The sequence below is a fragment of the Ictidomys tridecemlineatus genome, chromosome 9 (genome assembly GCF_052094955.1).
Source record: "Ictidomys tridecemlineatus isolate mIctTri1 chromosome 9, mIctTri1.hap1, whole genome shotgun sequence".
Taxonomy (NCBI): Eukaryota; Metazoa; Chordata; class Mammalia; order Rodentia; family Sciuridae; genus Ictidomys; species Ictidomys tridecemlineatus.
Genome location: NC_135485.1, coordinates 76,101,450 through 76,128,481, shown reverse-complemented (window position 1 = coordinate 76,128,481; position 27,032 = coordinate 76,101,450). Strand labels below are relative to the sequence as shown.

Sequence of the window (27,032 nt, the reverse complement as noted above, 5' to 3'; positions counted from 1 at the left end):
TTGTTCTTTTTAGATATACATGAGACTAGAGTGCATTTTGGCATATTATACATGCACAGAGTACAGCTTATTCTAATTAGGAGCCTATTCTTATGGTTGTACATGTCCAGAGTTACCCTGGTCATATATTCAAATACAAAGCTAGGAAAGTTATTCCAATTAATTCTACTGTCCTTTCTATTACCATCTTCTGTCTCTTCTCTCCATTTTCATTTGTCTATTCCAGTTGACTTCTATTCTTCACCCCTGTTGTCCCTAATAGTGGCTTAGTATCTGCATATTGAACAGAACATTTGGCCTCATCTTTTCTGGGGTTAGTTTATTAAACTTACTATGATATTTAAAGACAAACCAAGTTTCATATTTGCAGTCTGTCACAACAAAGTGATTGAAGTTGTTAGTCAAGAGGTCCAGTGTTGGGATGTTGTTTCCAATTAGCCAAGAAGGAAAAACCTTTGCTAGATAACCTCATAGCCCCTCCCTCCTGCTCTCTGTGTCACCCTACAATCTTATAATTTTAATGATACATTGTTGTTCATTAAATACTGAAGACTTATTGTAATAACATTTCCTGTTCTTTTCATTAAAACCACTTATAATGATAGGTAATAGAATCTTGGTTACACTGTATTAAGGCACCATTTTTTTTAGTTGAGTAGCTTGCTAAACAGGGTTGAGTGTTACATAGCCTTTGTTTCTCTTATAATTTCCCTTTCAACATGATTTATGTTTTCCAATCCCCCATATTTTCATTTCCTTATTGAATAGAAACAATGATTTGCATCAGTTTTTCTGCTTTTCTATGAGATTTATTCTCCCCACCCTTTCTCACCCTTAAACAACAGGATGACAGAAGGAAAACCCTAGATGACTTCCTGACCTTGTGATAATGAAGGCTATTAGAGATTCTCCATCCATTTCTCCTGAAAGGAAATACTTGGGTGGAAGATGGTCCTAAGTCATACCAAGGAAAGTAAAATGTGTAGGTTTTATTTTCTCTGTTCCCATCTTGGAGATACACTCATAAGGTCTGAAAAAGACAGCTTACCATAAAGCCATAATAAGGAATGCTGAAGAAGTGAACCCATGAGAATTGAGGTGTCCTGGTTCCAACATACAATGACAGACCCAAAAGAATCTACACAGAGAAAAAGTATGAATTAGAACAGTCCAAGGATTTCAAGAAGAATTGTAAGAAGATGCTTTCCAAGGACTCTACAATCTTCTAAACATTTCTGCTAGGAACAACTCTTAAAATTTTTGCACTTATTCTACACATTAACCTTCCTTTGCATGTTCAAACCTCTGCATGGCTAAGGCTGTTTACTGTTTTAAGTTAAGGAAAATATAGTATAAACTATATTGTATATTTCATTTATTTGGAAGACCCTTAATGGTCAATTCATTGTCCTCAACTTTCTCTGCAACTGTATATAATGGAAGATTAATACGTATACTTGTCTCTTGGTTTCTAGAGAGCCCAGGTTCAGAATCCATTCATACTGATACCCAAACCTATAGATGCTCAAGTCCCTTTATTTTTAAATAGCATAATGTTTGCATGTAATCCCAAGTAAATTGTTTATACTTTAAATATATGTATCCTTTATATTTTAAATCACCTCCACATTTATTTGTAATAGCATAGAAATGCAATGTGTGTAGTTTTTACCATGTATGTATAACCATATATACTAAGTAGTTTAGGGAATAATGAATAAAAATAGAAAAAAAATGTACATATTTAGTACACATACAATTCTTGTTTTGTGAGTTTTCTGTTTGTGGTTGATTGCATCTTAGAATGCAGAATGCAAGTATTTATGCACCTTACTGTGCTAACTATTCTAATTATATCCCTACCATGTGTTTCCCCTAATAATCATGAAAATCTAGGAACATATGAAGAATATTCCTGAGCATCACATACCCCTCTCTACTTTCATACGTTAATAAGTATTGTTATTTACAGTCTTTGCATTTTATATTCATGATGTTAATATTAAATTGGGCTTCAGAACTGCACACTTCAGGTTTTTCAAAGGCTAGAATTTATAAACTAAATAATGTAGTGTAGTGCACCAGAAAATATGGTAAATCCCTCTATTTAATGCTAGAAAAAGCAGTATAACAATGCTGACTCAGGAAGGAATGTTGGAGACGAATGAGAGGAGAGGCTCTCATATCCCCACACACCTCACTCTTGTCCTAACTGGGTGAGGTGTGTGGGGGATATGCACATCAATAAGAGTGCTGGTGTGCCTGCAAACATCAGACTTAACCTAACAAGTGCCTGATGAATAATATGGTCTCTCTGAATAAAATGTGATTTTATGACTGGCTTTTAAGTTCTACTTTGAGACTTTTAAATAAAAAATCAAAGTATCAATAAATCAAACAAAACATCTTTTTTTTTAATTTAAGTACATTTCCTTAACAGTAGATAAAATATAAATAAGACATCACTTCTCAATGATATTCATTGGTAGTTGCCAAATTCAGAAACAGAGAATGAAACTTAGGCAAGAATATGTGCTAAGCCATGCTTGACTGGTTATGCCAAAATAAACCCTAATATTATGAATGATTATAACAATAATAAGCAGTTTTTAATAGAGAGAATGTGCTTTGTAAGTGTCATTGGAAGACATCTCCTCCTACTGTAATTTGAGCATGTCTCTGTAGCTGATGTTGTAGTAGATGGAATGTGGACATTTAATCTATTTATCTGTTGATTCATTTATGTTTGTGATAATTTTGAGAGTATAAATGATTAAGACTTAGTAATCTATATTTTTATTTTAAAAAGATGAAAGAAAAATATATTGATATAAGAGATTCTCAGGAACCAGAACAATGGATCCTGAGAATATCTTACATGGACTTTAGAATTTCCAATAATTTTAAAACATTTTTAACATGCAAGAGCATGGGAACTAGACCATTGTTACACTTCTCATGAAGCTTCACTTTCACCTTGGGGAGTAGTGAATCCAACCAAACCACCTTTGGTGCTTACACAGCTGGCAGTTCTCTAACACCAGCATGAAAGGCAGGCAGAGAGCTATGTGTTTGTGAGGAAATCAGCTAATATTTCTGTTTTTTGAAGTTCTAATTTATCAAGGTTTCAAAATATGTCACCAAAAAGTCGCTATGAAAAGATCATTAGTAAGAACATGGTGCCTAAGTTAAGTAAGTACATTAGAAACCAGCAAAAGAGACTAGATAAGAGTAAGGAGGAAAGTGTTTTCTTCTATAATATAAAGGATATTTCAGTCTGTGGCCTCCTGAAAGTATGAGTCCCATCCACCAAATCCTCAAATCTGGGTTTACATGACAGGAAGTGCAGAAGAAACAAGGGAAAAATACATCCCAGAGAAGCACAGTACACACTCACCATCATAAATGTAAAATAGAAGTCCATGATACGGATTACTGTACTTCCGTCAGTGTGTCCTGCTACTATGGTCAGGGTCATGGAAATGGATGAATAAGCCACCACCAACAGAGTTAAGAACATGATGAAGAAAGCCTCTACTCCTGGCTTGGATCCTTAAAAAAAGAAGGTATTAGTCCAGTGTAGCTCCCTGTGTATTAGGGAATATTTATTGTGCCAATATCAGTATAACATTGAGAAAACAGTACTAACAGGACAAAAAAGTCACCCACTATTCCAACACCATAGGTCAACAATTTCATTGCTTCCATCACATAACTGAGAGGATGTATTTTCAGATTTAAGTTCTTATACACAAATTGCTGTAGGGTTCTATGGTTCAGAATAGGGCTGTTAAGTTTCTTAAACTACTTTATAATTATCATGAGTTAATATTCTGTTTAACATGATCTGAGGATTTGAGAATGGCTACAAGAACACTGATGAGGAATCTAGGGATCTAGATCCCGTGCCTAATTCTTATGCCATACGTATTATTTGTAAAACAGAAGGTTGTAAACTCCATCATTTGTTCAAATTCTATACTTTGTTGTCAAAGAAATTTCTGGTGTGTGTGTGTGTGTGTGTGTGTGTGTGTGTGTGTGTGTGTGTGTGGAGGGGGTGGGTATTTATCTGTAAAACATATAAATGATAATTCAATAAGTCTGGAATGAAGCCAGAGAATAATGCACAAATGATATTGTCTACTTCGTCAAACAAGTAATTTCATTAAATCAATAAATCCCCAAGTTACCATCTTCCTCTCATTTGAAAAGTGAACAGGGAGAGAATATATGTGTATGAAGGCTTTTGTCCCTCTCTATGTGTATCTACACATACTATAGATGTTACTGCCTATCTATATTTCATATCTATATTGAGATACATGTAGAGAGAGAGAAATAGTAGAAAAAGACAATAAATATTCCAGCTCCTCTAGCATAGTTTCAAATAGTTTTAAAAAGTCAGTCTATGTTTTTGTAAGACACACAGCATCTGTATTATTTCAATAGTCGCAACAGGTAAATTATAGTTTTATAAGTAGTTTTTAAAGTTCATTTAGAAAAAGTCTAGAAAAGCATGTGCATATAACTAGCTGTTTTAAAGAATATACAGTAGAGATGTGCTTTCTCCCTTATAGAGTGTTTTACAGTTTTGGAAACCCAAAACATGTTTGCAAGGAAAAGTTAACTTCTCCACATATCCAAGCATAAAGACACATCCTCTTTGTCTTGTTACTTACCAACCATGAAGTATAGTGTACAAATAAATACAAAACTTGTCAAGAAAATCACGAGTAGTAATTCAGGCAAAAGACTTCCAAAGAAATAAGATGACACTCTGTAATACCCACTGGTGGACTCATGTCTATAGAATACAGATATATACCAACACGCCAGGTTAGTTTACAAAGACAGAGCCCAGAGGAGAGGCTGCTGTGCAGACTCCTGGTGCTACCAGGTCTAACACTGCAACTGCCCACAAGCCCTGGGCTTATTTCCCAGGCCCTTCCCCCATCAGGTGCAGCCCCCCTGGGGCATCAGCACCTCTCCTCCTGCTGCCCACTCTGGCCCCATATAACTCTTCCAGCAATGCAGACTCTACATCTCCTCACTCTCCTCAGAGACTCTGCTTTCCCTCTGAGGCTGGCTCTGCTGGAAGAAAGGATTAATCTCAGTGGTACAAGGGACTATCTTTTCCTCACTTCGGAATGTAAAGGTGATGTTGTTACCATCCAAGCCCCCAATGTAGCTGAAGCTCCCCCAAACTCTTTTCAATTCCATTCTTATGTTGAAACATGAAAATGATTTCCTTCTTTAGTGATCATGCTTTCCAACAATATATCCTTGTCAGATACCAAATCTTAATCTTTGCTATTCCAAACACCCCTTTTTCCGAATTCCAAACTGTTTCATCCATATCTTCATTCCTTTCCTTTCTGGTGATTCCTGTCCTGGGCATGTGGGGCATGGGCAAGTCTCTTCCATTTTGAACAATACAAGGAATAAAACTATGCTGCTCTTTCCTGTAAGGCTGCCCTCTGGCTCTCTCCACTCTGTGACCCACTCAGGGATGTGCTTGGCTACATACTTTTTCAGTCATCTCCGATTTGCTGCTTAATGAAACACTTAAATGTCTACCAAATCTCCTGAATTCTTCTTGAGAGGGTCCTTATGACATATTACTTTCTAAAAACGAAAGACATGTCTTACACTCTTTACTTCTCACTTTCTCTGCAGAATTGGGATTAGTTGACCACACCTCAACCTTGTCATTATTTTTTCCTGGGTAGCAACCCTCACATGTTCTTGATTTTCCACTCCATTTAAGACTGCTTTTCTCAGTTAATATTGGTATCCTTGTATATACTTAAAAAGCTTGTGTTGTTCACGATAAGTAAATGCAATTTAAATTTCAATTTTAATAATAAGGAATGGAATAGTAATGAAAAGGAAAGAAAATTTCCAGTAATCCCCATTTTCAAATCCCTGGCCCAGTACAGGATAGAAACAGTTTGCCCACCAGCCAGCAGTGCCCTTTCCCTGAATAGAGGCCAACTCACACAAAACGCTTCTTCTGGAGCACAACGTGCTGCACGGTCCATTTGCTGAAGCCACACTGGCAGGCTATTTGGTAGAAGAGCATCAGTGCTCTGTCAGGAGAGAATGGGAATAAAAGCAGCTCAGTCAAGTCACACACTTAGGTTTGTTTCTTCCCACTGAACTCCTTCCAGAGTAGAACTCTTCTGGCTTAAACAGACAGGCAAGCATCACCTCATCAGGCTTCTCCCTGTGTGTTCTCGGTAGGGCCCTAGTTACTCCACATTGTAGCACATATTGAAATTTCTGTGTGGATTGCTGTGCACTGACTTGTTTTCACTAATTTTTGTTTTTATTTATGTTAAAGAAATAACCTGCAGTACCATAGTACTGAGAAGTATGTCCTTATGGGAGCATAAGGTTTAGATGAGGTTATGAGACTGGAGTCCCTGTGGTGTGATTGGTGCTCTTGTAAGAGGAAGGAGCCCCAGACACTCTGTACTATGAGAGATGCGGAGGGAAGCAGCCCTCTACAGGCAGGGATGGACCCTCACAGCAGTCTGACCTGCTGGAAGGGGGCTCTGACCCCAGACTTCCAGACTGTACAATTGAAACAAAATGAAGGTTTCTCATGTAAGTCACTGAGACATCATTTTCTAGTCAAAACAATCAATCACTAATCATCTAATCATTAAAGGAGAGGTAGATGAAGCACACATAAAGGTCATTTTCACATAGTCCAAAATAAAAGAGAATAAAATCATGGCATTTGCAAGTAAAGACATGGATTTGGAGAATGTAATGCTAAGTGAAGTTACCAATTCCCCAAAACAAAATGCTGAATGTTTTTTTTTCTGATATAAGGAGGCTGATTTATAGTGGGGTAGGGAGGGAGGGAAAGGGAGAAATAGATAAAGACTAGATAGGGAAAAGGGTTGGAAGGGTAAAGGAGGGGGCATGAGGTTAGAAATGATGGTAGAATGAGATGCATATAATTATTCAAAGTACATGTATGAACACATCAATGTAGTGAGTATACTTTTTATACAAGAAGAGATATGAATAATTGTGCCATATATATGTAATATGAATTGTAATGCATTCTGCTGTCATATAACAAATTAGAATAAAAATTTTTAAAAAAATTGGCCTATATCTGGGGTTGACTTTAGGCATTCAGTAGGCAACTGGCTATTCAAAATCAGGGGGGCTTATTTAAAAATGATTTTTTTTCTTTTCTTTCTTGCCTTCCCTATCTATGTGGAATCAAGAATAACATTCTTCTTGTCTCAGGCATGGTTATCATGCTCTTCAGCTTATTAATAATAAGAAAATCTGTGTCATTAAGATGTTCAGACCTGGGAACTGGTACCAACAGTTCTGACCAAAAGCTACCTCAAACACCATGTGTACATTATGCATACTTTTTAAGGGGCACATAATGTGTCTGTCCCAGAACTTTTCTTTAAAAGCCCTTTGTTTGACCTGTACAGAAGACAATAGCTCTGGAAATATTAGTCTAGTATTTTTCTCATATGATAGCAAAACAGTAAATTGATATCTTTCTTTTTCTCAAATTCTTCTCACCAGGTGTAATGGCCCATGCCAAAATCCCAATGACTCTAAAGACTGAGGAAGGAGGATCACAAGTTTAAAACCAGACTCAGCAATTTAATGAGGCCCTAAGCAACTGAGACTCTGTTTCATAATAAAAAATAATTAAAACATGAGCAGGGGCTAGGAATGTGATTCAGGGGTTAGAAGTCCCTGGGTTATATCCCCAGTATAAAAGCAAACAAACAAACAAAAACCAACAACAAAACACCATCTCCTCATTATTTGAATTAGCTCCTCAGATAAAGAACAAGCTCACCTGTTCTCAACAGTAAAATGGAGATGAGACCATCCACTCCTCTGGCCCTTGGACCTTGGGAGGTAACATAGGCATAATAGTGAAGCAGGGAGCCCAGTATCTAGTGAGGGATGGTTCTCCATACATGAATTATGAGAATCCTGAGGTCTGGGATATTGAGAATCTATTTAGAAATTGAGGCAGCTGTTGAAAATGTCTTTATGGGATAAGTTAATGGCACATTATGACTGAAACTAGAAAGGATCATAACACTGATTAGAGTGCTTTGCATAGGAGAATCAGGAACAACTCATTACCATCCACACATCCTATACTCGCAAATCACACAAAAAAATGCCAAAATTAAGGAAACTGCCTGATTACCACCAAAGAAAACATATCAACTAGACTATTTTAAAATTAAAAACATCCTTGCACAAAGGCCTTACAATTGAGTGAAAAGAAACCCACAGTATGGTATAAAATATATCTAAACAATATATTTGAAACGAATGAATAACCCCTAAATATAAAAAAACTTCAATCATTATCAACAACAAAACACCCAAAACCAAACAAAACAATTTTAAATTTAGCAAAGGACTTAAACCAAACATTTCTCCAAAGACTCTGTGGATCTCTGTCTTTAAAAAAACAATAGTAAGGTTTTGGTGAGAATGTGAAAAAATTGGAACTCTGTGTGCTGTTGGTAAGAATGAAAAAATGCAGTAGAAAAGATATTGGCAGGTCTTCAAAAATTTTTTAAAAGTACCAAATGATCCAGCAATTCTACTGCTGGGTATCTTCCCCAAGACACAGTTGAAAGAAGGATTCACCCAGGTATGTGTATACCTATAGCAACATCATTCCAATAGCCAAAAGGTGTAAGCAAGCCAGATTTTCAGCAATGGATGAATGGATAAATAAAATGTTGTTTATACATATATACAATTTTGCCTTAAAAGGGAATGAAATTAGAACATCTGCAACAATTTAGAAGAAACTTGAGGACTTTATGCTCAGGAAAATAAGGCAGTAATGAAAAGAGAAGTATTGCATGACTTCACATTGGTGAGATTTCTAGAATGGGAACATTCAGAACAAGAAAGTTGCAGATGTAGCAATGATGGGTGTGGGTAGTTACTCTAAGGTGGGTTGAAGATTCCACTTGAGAAGATAAAGAAATGGTTGGGAGTTGGATGGTATTGACCAGTGACAACATGCATGTATTTGATGCCACTAGCTGTGCACTCTAAAGTGGTTAGAATGTGCATGTAATGTGTGTAATTTACCACCACACACATATATAAATTTTGAAACTGAAAATTAACGCTTCCATTCAGTTTCAGTCCACTAACTAATCTTACCCCATAATAAAACAGAAATGTTTACTCTGTATTGTCATAAATTTGAAATCTTAATGGATGTTCATGGGTTTAAACAAAGTGATCGCATTTTCACAAAATGAGATCCAAATTTACTTACCTATTTTGGATTTCAAAACAAGCATCCCTCAGCAAAATGAATATGAGACCTGTAACCAGTCCGTCAACAAATGAGGAAATTATCTATTCAAAAAGAAAAGTAAAAAATGAGAGGAAAGAGTTTCAATTACAAGTAAGGATTTATTACCTAATGAAATCTCTCCACTGAAATATACATGTTAAAGAGATTGACCATAGTCACTGAGGAATTATCAAACAGTGATTGTTATTAGACACTTTATAAGTTAAATTGAAAATGTAAGGATTCTGTTTTTTGAGTACTGACAGGACAAGGGAGCAGATGACCAGACAAGCTAATATTCTTCCCAGTGTCCACCAGGCACTGTCCACAAATGTCACATAGGTTTACAGCATGAGAAAGTAACTTGAGGAAGATGTTTTGGGAACAATATAAGGCTTTTGACTTGAACTGAATTCTCATGTTTCATGCCAGTGAATGTGAACAGTTTAATATTTCTAGGAGTCCAAATTAAAACTGGATGACTTCACTATAATTGTTAGAAATAAATGAAATTTTAGGGATGGGTATGTAGCTAAGCTACAGAATGCTTGCCTAGAATTTGCCAGACTCAAGATTTGATCCCAATCACTGCAAAATGAAGAGATAAGTAAAATTTTAATGCCACTCAAAAATGTTATCAATGGAATTTTGAATGATAAGTAAGTAGTGATTTGCACCTATTCAAACTGTTCTGAATTCCCACCTGAACAGGAAAAGTACATTGTCACAGTCACCAAAGCACATTGCCACCTGCGGGCATCCAAGTGCTTCAGTGATGATTTCCTCTGACATGGCTCATTTTTCAATACCAACCATTGAGACCTACAGTTAATGTGACATACCTGACCTTCCAATTCTTTGCCTTTATTTGCCATCTTCATCTATTCAGTCTGTGTGAATGTTTCCCAGAGAAAATGGACCAATATTACATTTGCTCTTAGAATAAAAATAACTTAAGAATGCTTCAGTGGGCATAAGGCCAAGGGCTATATTAGAATATATGTGAGGAATTATTCTTATAAATGGGTTAACTATAATATTACAGAAGATGGGAAAGGAAAGAAAACAAAACACCCTTCCAGTTAACTTGGAAATGTAAAAGTTTTTTTAAAAAATCTCAATATTACAACAATGTCAAGCCATGAACTAATTTGTAATGGACAGTTGGCAAAATGGCAGCCATGGTGCAAAGAAAAGAACCATGATCTGTAAAGAATAATTTGTAAGAATAAGATTCTGGAGAGAAGATCCTTGAAATGTTTCACATATGATATATCCCTAAAATTCTTTGCTAATAAGACAAATATTAGGGGTAGGTTTGGGAATCTATTCCACTGTCATATTTTCAAAACCCTCAGAATCTGCTCTTTCTTTCAACTAATCAAGATTCTAAAATTAATGCTGATGGCTCTACAAGGTTCACATGTGTTTTTTATTCTTGCATGAAGTAAAAGAAAGCCAGCCATTGAGCAAACTGAATATTTCAAAACAGAGTAAATGACACTATCTATGAGATTTGTGCATCTGTCTTCTGGTCTCTGTTGAAAACAGGTAAAAGAAAGAAATTATCCAACTGCATTATTCTGCTGTTGTTCAGATGTATTCAAATAACATTTATCATTGTGTGTTCTAAGGAATGTTTATAGCTTGTACTATAACAAATTAATAATTAAATGCATAGTCAAATGTTTAATATGCAAGTAGAAACAATGAAGCTTAGAGAGATTAGTGATAATGTTGTCCAAGTAGATATGAATGAACAAAACACCTCACTTTTCAAGTAATCCATTCATTGCTATATCTTCCAACATATCATCTGGTTAAATGTCAAGTCGAAATCATGGCAATGAATAAATAAAATGCAATAAGGTAATAAGTAAAGGATTATAAGCAGGAATTAATTAAAACTTTTAATAACTCCATTTACAAAAACTTAGAAAAATGAAAATTATACAAGATTAGAACCCTATGTCAGAGCCAGACAACAGTGGCACATGCCTGTAATCCCAGCAACTTGGAAGGCTGAGGCAGGAGGATTGCAAGTTCAAAGCCAGCCTCAGCAATTTAGCAAGGCCCTTCCAAGTTAGCAAGATCCAGGCTCAAAATAAAATGTAAAAGGTCTAGGGATGTGTCTCATTGGTAAAGCCTCCTGGGTTAAATTCACAGTACCTTAAAAAAAAAAAAAAAAAAAAAAAAAAAAAAAAAAAAAAAAAAAAAAAAAACTTACACCAAGATCAGAAAACTATGGCTCACAGACCAAAATCAGTCACTAATTTGGTTAAGCCCACAAGCTAAGAATGCTTTACCAATTTTTTAATACCTGGAGGGTAAAAGGTCAAGAATAATATTTCTTCCAATATGAAATTCAAAATTCAGTGTCTGTGAATAAAGTTTTAGTGGAACGTTGACATGTTCATTTGTTCACATATTAGCTGTGGCTGCTTTTATAATGAAGTGCAGAGTTGCCCTTGTGAGAAAAACACCATGTGTGGCTCTAAAAGCCTAAAATATTTATCTTCTGAGCCTTTACCTAAAAGGGTTTGCCTGCTCCTGAGCTGACACTTCAACATTTAAAATCCTGAACAAGAGTTGTTCCACTGAGCTCAGGGATCTACAAGGTTTTTCCCTTGCTGTAGAGACTACTGCTTCACTGAACATTGCTGGGATTGCTTTTGGAGAACCGATTTCAATGATGAGACAAGTAGGTTGAATGTGTTACCTGGAGGCTCTGGGCCTTCTGTTTGACTCTTAAGGGAGCCTAGGCTCAAAACACACATACTCTGATGTAAAAACGTCTGTGTTCTAATAACGTCTTGCCCAGAACTACTGTATGTTTCTTAGATAAGACACTTAAACATCAGTTTTAGAGACAAGAAAGAAAAGCCTAATGAACAAATCATTTTGAAGAATCAAATTATTATAGCATCTTCCTGTTGAACAATGGGCTACCAAAGTTAATGCATCTAATTGAACTAACGTTCTTTCAAATGATGTCAAATCTATTATCTAAGAATAATATATTGTCCTTGGACAACAGGACACTAAAGTGCTTTAGAGAAATGCCAAATCACATGGACTAAAGAAATCTGAAGCAATAAACATCATCACTGTAATGTGGATGCAGATTCTCATGTACACGTGGAAAGCAACTTAAATATGAAAACTGTGCCACTCATGCTGAGAATTCAGTTCATTAGAGCCTGCAATATGTCATATCTTAATACTCCACAGAAATACAATGATTGATCATAAAAATAATAAACCAAAATAACCAGCTGAATTGAATACCCTACAAATATTGGACAAATGAACTAAGAGAACCAGTATTTTGTGTGAAATAGGGGTTAACACTAACTAAAAAAATGGGCTGAAGATGTGGCCCAATGGCCTAGCGTGTGTGTGTGAAGTTCTGTGTTCAACCCCAGTATTGAAAAAAAAAAAAGCAAAATACAAAATTTGAGGATGATGACAACTACCACAGAGTTGATCAAAAGGACAATAGAACATCATTGCATCTTATTTAGGAGAGTTAAAAACCAATGTGAATATCTGTTCAAGTATGGTTACTTTCTGTGCATAAAGTGCACATTCTTGGGTTATGTGTTGCTTTGACAATATTAGAATCAGTCAATGAGGAGGGTCAATTATAAGGAAGAGAATTCTTCCTATAGTCTCTTCTCTCAGTGGACAGAACAAGCTACTTTCAGGAAGAAAAAAAAATGACACTAGGTTGCTTCAACACCTGATATCAATGGCAAATCAATTGTCTTCTCTCCACCTCTAGCCCTCTCTCTCCTTCATTCACCTTTTCACTCCTTAAGCCTTCTGCATAGTTCATTCTACCATCTCACATGCTCTGTATTTTCTTTATTCAGCTATCATTTCGCTTCCTTCATAAGGAAATAAGATGCACAGAAGCAGAATTTTTATTTTAACCCATTTATTAACTACTGTAGTAGAGTCTTCAAATGAAACACATGATATTGGAATGTATCTTTGGAATGAATCAATAAATGATAATGGACAGCTACTAGAAAATGACACAATTGTTGATATTTTTTTGTCCAAACACTTTTTAAAAATAAAATTTTGACTAACATTATCCATTAGAATTTTATATATTGCCAACATTTTTGAGTTATGCAGTGCAGGAAGCCACTTAAATTATTTATATGCATAGGAACTTCATTGTTTTCTACCACTGTGACTATATAATTAAGAGAACTAAGAAAGACAATGTTATGATTTGGATATGAAGTATCCACAAAAGCTCCTATGATAATGCAGAAATATTCAGATGTGAAATGATTAAATTGTGAGAGCTACAACCTAATTAGTCAATACCAGCTGAAATGGACTGACTGGGTTTTAGCTGTAGGCAGGTACGATGTGGCTGGAGGACATGAGTCACTGGGGGCAAAGCAGGGGTGACCTGAAAGCATTATTCTTCCTGTGGTCTCTTCTCCATCTCTTTCTGCTTCTGAACCCCACTATGAGCTGGGAAGCTTTTTGTATTGTGCCCTTCCTCCATGATGCACTGTCTCACTGTGGGCCAAGAGCAATGCAGTCACTTCTCTATGAATTGAAACTTCTGAAACCATGAGCCCCAAATAAATGTTTCTTTCTCTAAGTAGTTCTTGTCAGGTATGTGGGTCATAGCAACATGAAAACAAACTAAAACAAGAGATAATCTTTATGTTGGCTCACAGAGTCATATTTCAGTTCATAGTCTGATGGCTGAGGGTTTTTTGGGGGGGGGAATAAGATGAGGTAGAACATCATAGCATGTGGATATGGAGGAGGAAAGCTGTTCACCTCATAGCAGCCGGGAAACAGCAAAGAAGGGGTCAGGGACAAGATACATCCTTCCAAGGCATGCAACAGTGACTTACTTCCTCCCACTAGGCCCTGAGTGGTATAGTTTACATCATCTCCCAATAATGTCATCAAATTGTAAATTCATCAATAGATTAATCTTTTGATGATGTCAAATGATACAGCCACTTCTTAAAGAGCCCCACATCTCAACATTGCTCCATAGAAATCAGCCTTCAACCATGAGCCTTTGGGGGACAATTCATATCCAAGACAATACACTAAATTGATTGGCTGTTTCTAAATTCTAACTGAGTGGGAATGACAAATAAATGGAAGGTTGAGTAGAAGATAAAAGAATCCTGCATAAGTTCATATTAGAAATAAATTGCTCCCATATTGGTATTTCATAGCATAATTGGGAAAACATGTCACTTACCAAAGTTGCCCAGTACTGGGGATTACCCATAAAATTTTGGAATGAACGTCTGATGAGGCCAATGAGCTGATGGCTGAAGGATGTGACATAGGGAATCTCCTTCCTGACTAAGCATATTTTCTTCTCATCCTTTGAGCGTTCTTCCAATTCAGTTTTTGTGTCATTGTAGAAAGTGGACTTGGAAAAATGAATTGATAATTCTTTTATCTCTGAATCATCTGTCGTTGAATGCATTTCAGTCTTGTAAGCTTCAGAATAAAAGTGGATAATAGGCCACAAATTACTAACTCAGTATCAACAGATTACTACTGATTTCACAAGTTTTTCTGAGACCTCTTATTTGTGTAACAACTCCCACAAAAAGCTTTTGTACTCAAGCTTTAGAATTAAAGCTTGAGTAAAAAAAATAATTCAGGTGTTCATTCATAAATTAAATAAAAATACACACAGCACTCACTTTCAACAAAGTTTATTTGTTTATTACAATAACATGTAAATTCACAAAGCCATGTTTTAATAAGTCACCACATTGCTAAAACTCAGCCAAATTAATTGGGAAAAAATATGTTAATTTGAAAGGTTTACATACCTTCATAATTTTCTGAGTCCCTTTTTATTACACCATCGGTAATATCCAGGAACAATTCTGCAGGATTATTGTAGAATTTACAGGGAAAACCTACAAAATAAGACACCCAAAGAACTCAAGCTGGTAGTCTTGGAAAGTAAAGAAGATTCACATGCAGAGGACATTGGATATGAGGGTAGGGAAGACAGACTGAATAACTTTTTTCTCATCTTTCTGCTCTTTTCTGCCCTCACTAATTTATCTTTTCCTCTTCTTTATTCAATCACACAAAATTTAGACAACTATGTGTTTCCCAGTCAAAAAAGTAAATAGATAAATAAAACAACTTATTCCAAACCATTTTTGGACTTTTCAGAACATTTTACATTATTCTTTTTCTCTCATAAGTCTTCAAACCCCAAGCAGTTATCAGTATGCTCTGTTGCTTATCAGTACTTCTTCAAAGATCTAAAGGTAGCTTCCAAAAAAGATATTAAATTTCTGGAAGCACTGTGCTCTCTGAATTCACCTAGAGAATGCTGGAATGTCAGCAGGCAGTCAGCAGATTGCTTTGCAAACTACTAAATTCAGAGATTCAAATGGACACCTCCCAAGCTGCCATAATTGCAAATAGTCAACAAATCTCCAGAGCAGCATTATCAAGAGAATGTGACCAGCACAGCACAGGTGACATCTTACCTCAACTTCCTGTGACAGAAGCATCTTAACTTGGTCTGACCTCTGATTATTTTTATTCATTCTATTTAGTTTTACATGACAGTAGAATGCATTTTGATACATCAAATACATGGAGTATGACTTCTCATTCTTCTGGTTGTCCACGATGTAGAGTTGTACCAGGCAAGTAATCAGATATGTAAATAGGGCTAATGCCCAATTCATAATATTATCCTTCATACCCCAGTACCCCTTCCCTTTCTTCACTCCCCTCTGTCTAATCCAAAATATCTCTATTCTTCCTAAGCACCTACTCCCTTATTATGAATTAGTATCTGCATATCAGAGAAAATATCTGGTCTTTGCTTCTTTGAGTTTGAGTTATTTGGCTTAGCATTTATGCCATTTACTGGCAAATGCCATAATTTCATTCTTCTCTAAGGCTAAGTAATACCCCACTGTGTATATATACAACATTTTCTTTATCCATCAAGCTGTTGAAGGGCATCTAGGTTGGTTTAATAGTTTAGCTACTGCAAATGGAGCTGCTACAAACATTGATGTGGCTGTGTCACTGTAATAGGCTGATTTTTAAGTTCTTTGGTTATAAATCAAGAAGTAGGATAACTACATCAAATTGTGGTTTCATTCCAAGTTTTCTAAGAAATCTGCATACTGCTTTCCAGCATGATGCACCAATTTGCAGTCCCACCAGCAATATATGAGTGTACCTTTTCCCCCACATCCTCACCAACATTTATTCTTGTTGGTGTTCTTGAAAATTGCCATTTTGACTGATATGAGATAAAATCATAGGGCAACTTTGATTTTCATTTCTCCAATTGCTAGAGATGTTGAACATTTTTTTTCATATATTTGTTGACTGATTATATTTCTTCTTCTGTAAAGTGTCTGTTCAGTTCCTATGCCCATTTATTGATTAGGTTTTTTGTGTTTAAGATTTTTTAGTTCTTTATATATCCTGAAGTTTAATTGCTCTGAGTTGCATGTGGTAAAGATTTTTTCCAATTCTTTAGGCTCTCTCTTCACATTATTGATTCTTTTCTTTACTGTGAAGAAGCTTTTTAGTTAGATTTCATTCCATTTATTGGCTCTTAAATTTACTTCCTACGCTTTAGGAATCTCATAAATGATGTCATTTATTATGCTGACATGGTAGAGATTTGGGCCTGCTTTTTTCTTTTATTTGGTGCAGAGTCTTTGTTTTAGTGCCTAAGTCCTGATCCACTTTGAGTTGAATTTTGTGCTGGGTGAGAGACAGGGGGCTAATTTATTTTTGCAACATATGGATTTCCAGTTTTCACAGCACCATTTGTTGAGGAAGTTATTTTTCTTCAATGTATATTTTTGGTGCCTTTGTCTAATATGATAACTGTATTTATGTGGGTTTGTCTGTGTGTCTTCTAGGCTGCACCATTGCTCTACATGTCTGTTTGGTGCCAATATCATGACATTTTTGTTACTATGAATCTGATGTATAATGTAAGTTCTGATATTGTGATGCCTCCTCTTCACTTCTCTTACTAAAAATTGCTTTGGCTATTCTGGTTTCCTTATTTTTCCAAATGAATTTTGTGATTGCTTTTTCTACTTCTATGAAGAATGTTATTGGGATTTTAATGGAATTTGAGCTGTGGCTTTTTAGTTCACCTTCCCTGAACTCCCCAGGCTCACTTGTGTTTTATGTTTTTTTTCCCTTCTTTTTAAGTGACAGATATTCAATAATAAAAAAAAAAACATAAGAAAGAATGATTTTTGGAGGTGTACCTGAACCTGCACAGTGTTGCAGAATGCAGAGTCTTTGCTACAGTCACCAGACTGAGCTCTGGCCACAGCACAAGGTCACCCCAGCATCTCCCACCTGACCAAACACCCAATGCAGAAAACAGATGGAATCCATCTTGGAAAACCATACTCGTCATCTATTGGTGAGTGTGGCTACCAGCGCTGTTCTGTGGCTAATCAGGTACCTGGTTTCTAACTCCCCCACCTCCAGCTGTGATGACTCAAACTTTTTCTCACAATGTTTTAGGGGGTGTAGCTATCAACACGGAACTGCAACTGTATAGGCACTTGGTTTCCAACTCAGACAGACTAAGAGCAGGGAGGCTCCAGGTAGAAGCTCAAGCCCTCTCACACTGGCTACCTCCACCACCCTGAATGCAGAGACTCAGGCTTGGAAGAGATAATGCCACCAACTGGAAGAAAAGAAAATAAAATTCTGAGAGTTTTTTTTTTTCTTTCTCTCTTTTCTCATCCATTCAACTCTACCCTTCCCCTTCTGGTCCTCACAACCCCAACATATGTGAAACCAAGTACTTTGCATAAAATAGGACTTTAAGAACTGAATCACCAGAATGATATAATATAGAGGCATTGCATATGTCCCCCTCCCTCTCTTTTTTCCTTATTTACTTTCTCCCTCTCTCTTTTTCTTTTCTTTCTTTTTTTAAATTTTTTTTTCTCTTCCTCCCTCTATCCCACTTTCAACCTCCTAACTTTTACTATTTATACTTTGGGTAATTTTCTAAATATATATAGGAGTTTGAGTTTATACATTCTTCTGTAAATTACCCCCTGTCTATTCATTAGATTTCTTCTCCAAAGTTGTTAAGTTAGATTAACCCCATACCCTCACACCCTTCCCCCTTAACATAACATCCTACACCTGACCCTCTGTTCTCTATATGCTACCAGAAATGGTATGCCTTTTATGAAACTAATGACTATACTTTAAATCATAATTGAAGCTACCATCTCTAGACATAGAGACTAACTTTAAATATATTAATAATGAAAATTTGCCATAGATAATATATTGTTGATATTGGGAACTGTTAACATTGTCTTTCCCCTCAAAAGAGAGGTTTTGGAACTATACAAGAGCAATATAAATCTAGAGGGGAAAAAACCTTATCATAACAGTCTAACAGAGCTGTAAGAAACGTGAGCAACATGAAACGATAAGGAAAGAAAGGACCACAAACAATGTAAGACAATACAACATTGAAGAGGTAACATCTACAGCAGAAAAAAAATGTCATATAAAGATTTCAGGATACATACAGCAGATGTTCTGCAGTCTCAGGGAAGACATTAGACAACAAATGCAGATAATAAAAGATCACTTCAACAATGAATCACATAAACAAATCCAACAAGCAAAAGATCAACTCTACAGGGAGATAGAGGTCATAAGAAAACAAACAAATAAACAGAAATCCTAGGAATAAAAAAAATTATAAACCAAATTAAAAACTCAAATGATAATAACACTTCGTTGTCTGATAGGACATCAGACAACGAAGACAAAGTATATCATCTCGAAAAGAACATAGACAGCACAACGAGACAGATAAGAAGCCATGAGCAGAACATCTAAGAAATATGGGATAGCAAAAAGGGACCAAATTTAAGAGTTATTGGGATAGTATTGAAGTCCAAATAAAAGGAATGAGCAATCTGTTCAATGAAATAATATTAGAAAACTTTGCAGAATTGAAGAATGAAACAGAAATCCAAATCCTAGAATGCTACAGGAAGCCAAATGTGAATAATCACAAAACATCCACACAAAGACACATTATAATGAAAATGCCGAACATACAAAACAAGGAGAAAATTTTAAAAGCCACAAGAGAAAGGAAGCAGATTACATATAGGGGTAAACCAATTAGGTTAATGGCTGATCTTTCAACACAGACCCTGAAAGCTAGCGGATCATGAAACAACATATTTCAAAGGCTGAAAGATAATGGGTTCCAAATTAGAATCTTGTATCCAGCAAAATTAAGTTTCAAGTTTGAAGATGAAATAAAAACCTTCCAGGATAAACAAAAATTAAAAGAACTTGCAGCTAGAAAACCAGTGCTTCAAAACATCCTTGTCAAAACATTTTATGAAGAGGAAATAAACAATAACAATGAAAACCACCAGTGGGAGGTAGTACAGTAAAGAAAAAACTTATCATAGAGGAAAATCAAGGGGCCGGGGATGTGGCTCAAGTGGTAGTGCGCGCTTGCCTGGCATGCGTGTAGCCTGGGTTCAATCCTCAGCACCATATACAAACTAAGATGTTGTGTCTGCCAAAAAAACTAAAAAAAATAAATAAATACTAAAAAAATCTCTCTCTCTCTCTCTCTCTCTCTCTCTCTCTCTCTCTCTCCTAAGAAAAGGGGAAATTCAAGTCAAGTTAAATAACAAAAATAAACAAATATGGCTGGAAATACAAACCATATCTCAATAGTAACCCTAAATGTTAATGGCTTAAACTCACCATTCAAAAGACATAGGCTAGTAGAATGGATTTAATAAGATCCAACAACATTCTGCCTATGGGAGACTCATTTGATAGGAAAATACATATACAGACTGAAGGTGAAAGGTTGGGAGAAATCATACCACTCACATGGATCTCAGAAGCAAGCAGGGGAAACCATACTCATATCAAATAAAGTAGATTTTAAGACAAAGTTAACCAAAAGGGAAAAGAAGGACACTACATACTGCTCAAGGGAGCCATACAAGAACAAGACATAACAATTATTAATATATATGCCCCAAACAATGGTGCGGCTATGTTCATCAAACTAACTCTTCTCAAGTTCAAGAGACAAATAGAGCACAACACAATAATCATGGGTGATTTCAACAACTCTCTCTCACCACTGGACAGATATTCCAAACAAAAGTTAAATAAAGAAACTATAGAACTCAATAACACAATTAATAACTTAGACTTAATTGACATATATAGAATATATCATCCAACATCGAGTGGATACCCTTTCTTTTCAGCAACACATTGATCCTTTTCAAAAATAGACCATATATTATGCCACAGGGCAACTTTTAGCAAATACAAAGGAGAAGAGATACTACTATTCATTTTATCTGATCATAATGAAATGAAATTGGAAATCAACAATAAAATAAGGAAGAAAAATTCCTACATCACATGGAGAATGAACAATATGCTACTGAATGAACAATGTATTACAGAAGACATCAAGGAGGAAATTAAAAAATTCTTAATGGTAAATGAGAACACAGACACAATATATCAAAATCTCTGGGACACTATGAAAGCAGTACTAAGAGGAAAATTCATTGCATGGAGTTCATTCCGTATAAGAATAAAAAGCCAACAAATAAATGACCTCATACTATACCTCAAAGCCCTAGAAAAAGAAGAACAAACCAGCACCAAATGCAGTAGTAGGCAAGAAATAATTAAAATTAAAGCTTAAATCAATGAAATCAAAACAAAAGAAACAATTAAAAAAATTGACAAAACTAAAAGTTGGTTCTTTGAAAAAATAAATAAGATTGACAGACCCTTAGCCATGCTAATGAAGAGAAAAAGAGAGAGAACCCAAATTATAAGCATATGTGATGAAAAAGGCAATATCACAACAGACACTACAGAAATACAGAAGATAATAAGAAATTATTTCAAAACATTATACTCTAAAAAAATAGAAGATAGTGAAGGCATCGATAAATTCCTAAAGTCATGTGTTCTGCCCAGATTGTGTCAGAAAGATACACACAACTTAAACAGGCCAATATCAAGTGAGGAAATAGAAGAAGCCATAAAAATATTGCCAACCAAGAAAAGCTCAGGACCAGATAGATATAAAGCCAAGTTTTACAAGACCTTTAAAGAAGAACTAATACCAATACTCTTCAGTCTATTTCAGGAAATATAAAAAGAGGGAGTACTTCCAAATTTATTCTACAAGGCCAGTATCACCCTGATTCCAAAACCAGACAAAGACACCTTAAAAAAAAATCTACAGACCAATATCTCTAATGAACATAGATGCAAAAATCCTCAATAAAATTCTGGAAAATCAGATAAAAATACATATCAAAAAGATTGTGTGCACCATGATCAAGTGGAATTCATCTCAGGGGTGCAAGGATGATTCAACATACAGAAATCAATAAATGTAATTCATCACATCAATATACTTAAAGATAAGAACCATATTATCATCTTGATAGACACAGAAAAAGCATTTGACAAAATACAGCATCCCTTTATGTTCAAAACTCTAGAAAAACTAGGGATAACAGGAACTTATCTCAATGTTGTAAAGGCTATCTACACTAAGTCTCAAGCCAACATCATTCTAAATGGAGAAAAACTAAAGGTGTTCCATCTAAAATCTGGAACAAGACAGGGATTCTCTCTCTCATCACTTCTATTCAACATAGTTCTTGAAACACTGGCCAGAGCAATTCCCAGATGAAATAAATTAAAGTAATAACTATAGAAAAATAATAACTCAAAGTAGCACTAATTGTTGATGATATGATTCTATACATAGAAGACCCCCAAAAAACTCCACCAGGAAACTTCTAGAACTAGTAAATGAATTCAGTAAAGCGGCAGGATATAAAATCAAGACCCATAAATAAAAGGCATTCCTGTATATCAGTGACAAATCCTCTGAAAATGAATTGAGGAAAACTACCCCATTCACAATATCCTCAAAAAAATTATTGGGAATCAACAAAAGAGGAGAAAGATCTATACAATGAAAACTACAGAACCCTAATGAGAGAAATAGAAGAAGACCTTAGAAGATAGAAAGATCTACCTTGCTCATGGATAGGCAGAGTTAATGTTATTAAAATGATCACATGACCAAAAGCACTATACAGATTCAATGCAATTCTGATCAAAATCCCAATAATATTCCTCATAGAAATGGAAAAAGCAATCATAAAATTCATCTGGAAAAATAAGAGACCCAGAATATCTAAAGAAATTCTAAGCTGGAAGAGTGAAACAGGTGGTATTGCTATACCAGACCTTAAACTATACTACAGAACAACAGTAACAAAAACAGCATGGTACTGGCACCAAAACAGGCTCGGCTCGTAGACCAATGGTACAGAATAGAGGATACAGAGACTAACTCACAAAATTACAACTATCTTATATTAGACAAAGGTTCCAAAAGCATGCACTGGAGAAAGGATAGCATCTTCAACAAATGATGCTGGGAAAACTGGAAATCCATATGCAACACAATGAAACTGAATCTCTATCTCTCACCATGCACAAAAGTTAACTCAAAATGGATCAAGGACCTAGGAATTAGTCCAGAGACTCTGTTTCTAATAGAAGAAAAAGTAGGCCCTAATATTTGTCAAGTGGGTTTAGACCCCACCTTCATTAATAAGACTCCTATAGCAGAAGAATTAAAACCAAGAATGAACAAATAGGATGGATTCAAACTAAAAAGTTTCTTTTCAGCAAAAGAAATAAGGTGAACAGAGAGTCTATATCCTTGGAACAAATTTTTACCCCTCACACATCAGATAGAGCTTTAATCTCTAGAGTATATAAAGAGCTCAACAAAATAAGCCCCCCCCCCAAAAAAAAACAAATAATCCAATCAACAAATGGGCCCAGGACCTGAACAGACACTTCTCATAAGAGGATATACAATCAATCAACAAATATCCAAAAAAAATGCTCACCATCTCTAGCAATCAGATAAATGCAAATCAAAACTACTCTAAGATATCATCTCACCCCAGTAAGAATGGCAGCCATTATGAAAACAAACAACAAGTGTTGTTGAGGATGCAGGGAAAAATTTACGCTCATACACTGCTGGTGGGACTGCAAATTAGTGCAGCCAATATGGAAAGCAGTATGGAGATTCCTTGGAAAGCTGGGAATGGAATGACCATTTGGCCCAGCTATTCCTCTTCTCAGACTATACCCAAAGGACCTAAAAACAGCATACTACAGAGACACAGCCACATCAATGTTTATAGCAGCATGATTCACAATAGCTAAACTGAGGAGCAAACCTAGATGTCCTTCAGTGGATGAATGGATTAAAAAATGTAGCATTTATATACAATGGATTATTACTCAGCACTAAAAAAGAATAAGCTCATGGCATTTGCAGGGAAATGGATGGCATTAGAGAAGATTATGCTAAGTGAAGTTAGCCAATCCTCAAAAAACAAATGTTAAATGTTTTCTCTGATATAAGGCGGATGACTCAAAGTGGGGTAGGGAGGGAGGGCATGAGTGGAAAATTACCTCTAGATAGGGAATAGGGGTGGGAGAAAAAGGAAGGTAGAATGGGAATAGCAAGGATAGTGGAAGTGAATGGTCATCATTATACAAAATTTATGTATGAAGATGTGAATTTGGTGTCAACATACCTTATATACAAACAGATATGATAAATTGTGATATAAAGGTGTATTAAGAATTGTAATGCAAAAAATATGAATGTAATGCACTCCTCTATTGTGATGCATATAAGAAATAAAAAAAGAATGACTATTTACAACTTTATTTGGGGTCATGGGAAAGCATCTACAATCATATCCAAAAAGCTCTAAATTTGAGCAGATAGATAAGTTGTATTCAATCTGAAATAAAGAGAACAAGGCATTCCAGAAATTTTGGCCCATTAAGTCTGATTCAGGACCAGCCTTTCTATTGAGTAATGGTCACTTATACAATTCATGACATAAATCTTCAATCTAATGTTACTAGAAAATGCAGCAGTATCTCCAAGAACCCTCACAAAGGCAGAACAAGACCATGTATCAGGAAAGGTACTGGGAAACACAATCTGTTACATGATCTAAAAGACAATATTTTGGCAAATAACCCAATCAATACATGGACTAAGAAACTGAACAGACACTTTGGAGAAAAAAATAAAGTCAACAAATATATGAAAAAAAATGTTCAAGATCTCTAGCAATTAGAGAAATGCAAATCAAAGCAACTCTAAGATTTTATTTCACTCCAGCCAGAATGGCAGTTATCAAGAATACAAAGAACAATAAGAGTTGGTGAGGATGTGGGGGGAAAAGGTATACTCATATATTGCAAACTAGTGGAACATGCTGGAAATCAGTATGGAAATTCCTTAGAAAACTTGGAATGGAACCACCATTTAACCCAATTCTTGCACTCTTTGTTTTTTACCTAAAGTACTTAAGATAAGCATACTACAATGACACAGCCACCTCAATGTTTGTAGCAGCTCAATTCACAAATGCATAACTATGGAACCAATCCAGTAGCCTTTCAGCAGATTAATGAATATAGAAAATTTGGTATATATACACAATAAAGTATTACTCAGACTTAAAGAATGAAATCATTGTATTTTCCAGTAAATGGATGGAGTTGGAGAATTTCATGCTAAGCAAAATAAGTCATTCCCCCCAAAAAAAAAAAAACAAATTCCAAATGTTTTCTCTGAGATGTAGATGGTGATCCATAAAGGGGTGGGGGCTAGGGAAGAATGAAAGCACTTTGGATTGGGTAGTGGGAAATGAGAGAAGGGTGTGTGGGGGAACAGGAAGGATGATGGAATGAGTCAGATATTATTACCCTAGGTACATGTATGATTGAATGAAGACTTTGAATCTTCATCATGTCCAGCCCAAGAAATGAAAAGTTTTGCTCCATTCATGTACAATGATTTGAAATGCAATTCTGCTGTCATGTACAACTAATTAGAACAAATTGAAAAAAGGCAATGTTTTGGGATTTTTCAAAATCTTCAACTTACAGAATAAGTAGCTGTGAGTCCAACATTCTAGTTATTGACCTTTCAGGGAAAGGTCACCATAACTGGGAAGGAGAACAGATAAAGGCCCATGAGAAATTCACACACACACACACACACACACACACACACACACACACACACATACACACACACACAAATACACACAAAAGCACACACACCATGCATAGGAGAAGACAGGAGAAGAAGAGAGATGTGAACAATAAGCAAGTGATGCATAATGAAAAAAAGTTCTGGTGCTGAACTGACCAAAGATGTTTTACAGTGTAGTCACCCCAGTTAATTCTATGTAAGATCAAGGAGCATTCCTGTAGCACTCCTGTGGACTCCTCTGCTCTTCCAGAAGTCTGTGAATGAAGAATCTAGTGCATTAAAAGGTTAATCGCACCTGCTGATTGGAAGTACTCCAAAGCCTTCTGGGCAGGACCATGATACATTAGTTCCCCTGAGGCCAATATGGTAAGACTGTCAAACAGCCTAAAGATGGAATAGAGAGGCTGATGGGCGGTGAAGATAATTGTTCTCCCCTGCTGAGAAATCCTAAGTGAAAAAGGAAAATAATAAATCATTAAGCATCTGGACCTTGCACTTCTTGGTAAAATACTTACTCCTGCCAGTAGAGCTTTTTCTCTCAGTTCAACTTGATTTTCTCTTACAAACTTGTCATCTCAACTCATTACATACTTGGTAGTTGAGGAAAATAAAATTCAATGCTTTTATTAAAAGACAAAATATTCTTAAAGTTTGGTGCATCAGCAGTCTAGAATTGTCTATAGAGATTGAGAGAAAGTGCATTTTCCTAGAGTCTAACGAGACAGTGAATTCAGTGAAGTTGGTACACAATCTCTGATGGTTGGAATAGGGAATCCATGTTATTGCCAAGTATCTCACATAATCTCTTGAGTACACCCACTTTCAAGAACTAGTTAATGACCTGTGAGACTACAAATAGTAAAGTATGGAAAAGTCTACAAATAGAGAGAAAAATTGTATATTGTTATATTCCATCTTCATTATGCGTAGATTGTTCAAATTTTAATTCTTACAAGTCATTTTCCTGTCTTATGTTGGCCAATGTCTTGGTAATTTAATCCTTTTAATAAAATTTTTAGTGAATACATGAAAAAAAGAACTAGTTAATGATTAAGTATTAAAAAGATGGTCATATAACCAATTTTCATTGATCATTTAATTATGCTGAATCTTTAGTAATTGGTTTTCATCCTACCTTGGCAGTACATTAATATTATTTAGCACTTAGAATGCCATTTAGCACTTAGTTAAATGTTTTAGAGATAAATCTTTATTTTTATAGAAAGGCTGTTATAATATTAGCATTTCCTTCTTTTTACAGATAAGGTCTAAATGTAAAGTAACTGGCTAAGCCCTCACAGTGACTAAGGGGCCCTGTTGGGATCTGAGCTCTGTTCAGATTTTATAGTAGAAACAATTCTAAACTGCCCTTTATAGGAGTTATTATTTAAGGTTAGAGGAAATAAAGGCCAACATCACTTTCCCAATTTCTTTAAGTATTTTGAGATAAGAATCACTTCAATTTAATAATTTGATTAGCACCTCATAAATCTA

The 27,032-nt window shown here is 35.6% G+C and overlaps 1 protein-coding gene across 1 annotated transcript in view; it reads right to left on the bottom strand.

Moving 5' to 3' along the window:
- The window catches only part of LOC144366463 (broad substrate specificity ATP-binding cassette transporter ABCG2-like), a 129,847-nt gene that overhangs the window by 18,585 nt on the left and 84,230 nt on the right, over positions 1 to 27,032 (bottom strand). Inside the window, exons 7-9 of the mRNA XM_078020740.1 lie at positions 25,834 to 25,985; positions 15,178 to 15,267; positions 14,589 to 14,836 (exon numbers count right to left, since the gene is read on the bottom strand). Coding sequence (XP_077876866.1) covers positions 14,589 to 14,836; positions 15,178 to 15,267; positions 25,834 to 25,985 — 490 coding nt within the window. The remainder of the gene's footprint in view (positions 1 to 14,588; positions 14,837 to 15,177; positions 15,268 to 25,833; positions 25,986 to 27,032) is intronic.